This window comes from Sinocyclocheilus rhinocerous, unplaced genomic scaffold, assembly GCF_001515625.1.
Source record: "Sinocyclocheilus rhinocerous isolate Xijiao unplaced genomic scaffold, SAMN03320098_v1.1 scaffold2298, whole genome shotgun sequence".
Lineage (NCBI taxonomy): Eukaryota > Metazoa > Chordata > Actinopteri > Cypriniformes > Cyprinidae > Sinocyclocheilus > Sinocyclocheilus rhinocerous.
This window is the reverse complement of record NW_015627548.1, coordinates 304,292-307,635: the sequence shown is the minus strand read 5'-3', so window position 1 is coordinate 307,635 and position 3,344 is coordinate 304,292. Positions and strand designations below refer to the sequence as shown.

Below are 3,344 nucleotides of genomic sequence, written 5' to 3'. Positions count from 1 at the left end.
AGACAGAACAAACAAAACGAATAACAGACAGAACAAACAAAAGACAGAACAAACAAATAACAGACAGAACAAACAAAACGAATAACAGACAGAACAAACAAAAGACAGAACAAACAAATAAAAGACAGAACAAACAAATAACAGACAGAACAAACAAATAAGAGACAGAACAAACAAAAGACAGAACAAACAAATAACAGACAGAACAAACAAATAACAGACAGAACAAACAAATAACAGACAGAACAAACAAAAGACAGAACAAACAAAACAAATAACAGACAGAACAAACAAAAGACAGAACAAACAAATAACAGACAGAACGAACAAAAGACAGAACAAACAAATAACAGACAGAACGAACAAAAGACAGAACAAACAAAACGAATAACAGACAGAACGAACAAAAGACAGAACAAACAAATAACAGACAGAACAAACAGAACGAATAACAGACAGAACGAACAAAAGACAGAATGAATGAATGAGCATCAGACAGAAACTACAGACAGAAAGAATGAACAAATAAAGAGAATGAACAAATAACAGACAGAACAAACAAATAACAGACAGAACAAACAAATAACAGACAGAACAAACAAGAAAGGAGGAATGAATGAGCGACAGACAGACACAACAGACAGAATGACAGACAGAACTAAAGACAGAAAGAAAGAATGAACAAATAACAGATAGAATGAACAAAAGACAGACACATAAGGAGAGACAGACAGAACAAGTAACAGAGAATTAATGGACAGACAGAATAAACAACAAGAAAGAATGAACAAATAACAGATAGAATGAACAAAAGACAGACACATAAGGAGAGACAGACAGAACAAGTAACAGACAGAATTAATGGACAGACAGAATAAACAACAAAACGACAGACAGACAGATAGATAGATAGATAGATAGATAGGTCTGATGGATGTGGCACACGCTTTAAGCGCATCCCACGCTTCAGATCATCGCATCAGAAAAAAGGCCGCTGTGAGGCTCGCATGTGCTGAAGCGCGTTTCTGCCGCAGCGGCTCACGCCTGACTCCTCGATCCTGATAGGCTCTTCCAGACCGAGTGCAACATGTAGCACAGGAAGGAAACTCTGATTCGAGCAGGCCGGAGCGGAGCATCTCACGGCCCACAGCAGCATCCACATCAGCAAACACAAGCGCCACACGTACCTGCAGCTTCTGCGCCGTCGTGAACCGTAGGTCGTGCACGAACGGGTTCCTGAACGGAGGAGGCAGCTCGCGCTTCTCTTGTCCGTCCGCATGTGTGCTCTCGATCAGCCTCATCCTCGACAAACCCCGATCAATTAAAGCCACCAGAGCACCGTTATGTCCGTCTCTGCGTCCGGTAGGCCTGCGGATTCCGCTCGAGCGCGTTATTATCTAGCAGTCCCGGAGCTCGAGGAGGGCTGAGGGATTAGGCGGATCATGTATTTGACGCTCGCTTCTCTTTCCGTGTGCGCAGCAGTCAGTCTCAGTCCCGCTGGATGTCATGAAGGGGCAGAATCCTGCCGGCGGTGCGCATGCGCGGGGCCGCTCCTCCGCTCATGCCATAAGATGCTCCGCTCTGATGCTCTGCGCATGCGCGGATCCTCCTCCGCTCCGATGGGACAGGGCGGCATAAACGGGTTGCTGGAACACCAACAACTGTTCTTCTCCTCAAGGGGGCGCGCTGGTGCTCAGAAAGTCGCATACTTACCACATCCCAGGAGTTTTTTTCTGTCTCTCTCTCTCTTAATGAAGACATTTTGCGCTAAAAAGTTTCAATAGTTTAAATTTATTCCGTTCTAGGATTAGTATCTGACATAAAAATGGAAATTCGGCCCGGAAATGTCCCTAAAATAGATTTTTAAATTAGGAGAAATCATGATCTTGTAATCACAAACGGCTGTGATTGGTCGATCCTGACCATCGATGAGAAACGTGCCGTATCACGTGACAGCTCCTGCTAGTGGCGCTTCAGAAGCAATTCCTATATAATTCTTTAGTGAATCTAAAATACACAGAGGGAAATAAAAAGAGGGCATGCAATATATTGACCCATACCAATTAGTGAACACAAAACCCTGTCTGTTGTTTTCACACACTTCTTCAATTCTAATACAGTTTGCTGGTATGACATTGGCTCTTAAGGCTCATTCTGTTTCTATGGATCTGAAAAGCAGATGTTTTGTTCTGTAGTTCAGTTCTAGAGAGACATGCCAATAAAACATGTTATTACATGCCAATAAAAATGAACAGGTGATTGGAGTCTGAAACGAATTGGTGTTAAAACTGTTTAACTGTTCTAAGATTATATGAATGATGTGTAAATATGAATTGAGCCTGTACATTGTCTTCATTTGCTACTTTTTAAAATTACTTTCATACATAGATGTTATTGTTTTACCCTTGTCTCAGATCCAGACTTCCAATCATGAGAGAGAGAGAGAGAGATTATTAGGTGTTTAAAGCTATGAAAATCTGAAACAAAGTTTTTCGATTTATGTTTCTATCAATTATTCAAAGCTGGCCCACAGTTATGGGATAATTTCCACCACACTGAACAGTTTTGCACCTAATAAAGCTTTATTTACCAAGAAGACAGCGGAGACAGTGAAGAACATGCTTGAAATGTGAGACATGTGAAGAACACAAAACAACTATAAAATCAATGTCAGTTTCACTTGTGAGCAGAATATTGTATATTGTGCATTAATTCAATCAATTAACAAAACATGCACTAAAGAAATCATTCCAATGCTTGATTACGAAAGAAACAATCAAGAGCAGCTTGAGATGAACTGATAATGTGTGTAGAAAACCTTTTTTTTTTTTTTTCAAGAAAAATGTCACTTGTAAAGGAATGTTCTTGTTGTTTACAATCAAGCTGTAATAAACAAATATTTGTGAAAAGTTTTTATACTCCCCAGTGCAATTTGTTAAACAGGGTAAAGAGACGGCTCATCTTCAAATTAATACTGGTAAGTACTTTCCCATATTTCTGGATTACTTTACAGAAGTTTAACAAGACTAGTTTGCACCATTTCACACAGAAATGTTTGATATATGTGCTGATCACATGCTGATTCAGTAGACACTCTGAAAGATTCAGTGAGTTCATTCAGTGAAAGATTCGTCAAACTAGTAACTGAGTTAGTGAGCCTGTAATGTGTTGATGTCCATTGGGTGTCCTATTCGTAATGAATGGTCCCTCTGTGTTCTGATCATGCAAAACATTTCGCTAGGGTTAAATGTTTTTCAATGTTTCTTCCTCATTGCAACTTCCTATTTTAAGGTTCACCAATGTTACAACACTTTTACAGTTAGAACATCTTGATGTTCATTTCT

The 3,344-nt window shown here is 39.8% G+C and overlaps 1 protein-coding gene across 1 annotated transcript in view; it reads right to left on the bottom strand.

Annotated features, from left to right (window-relative positions):
- LOC107730895 (lysophosphatidylcholine acyltransferase 1-like) overlaps positions 1–1,532 on the bottom strand; it is a 56,643-nt gene extending 55,111 nt beyond the window's left edge. The window contains exon 1 of the mRNA XM_016541853.1: positions 1,188–1,532. Within this exon, the coding sequence (XP_016397339.1) occupies positions 1,188–1,301 (114 nt within the window). The 5' untranslated portion in view covers positions 1,302–1,532. The remainder of the gene's footprint in view (positions 1–1,187) is intronic.
- Between the last annotated feature and the right edge of the window lie 1,812 nt (positions 1,533–3,344).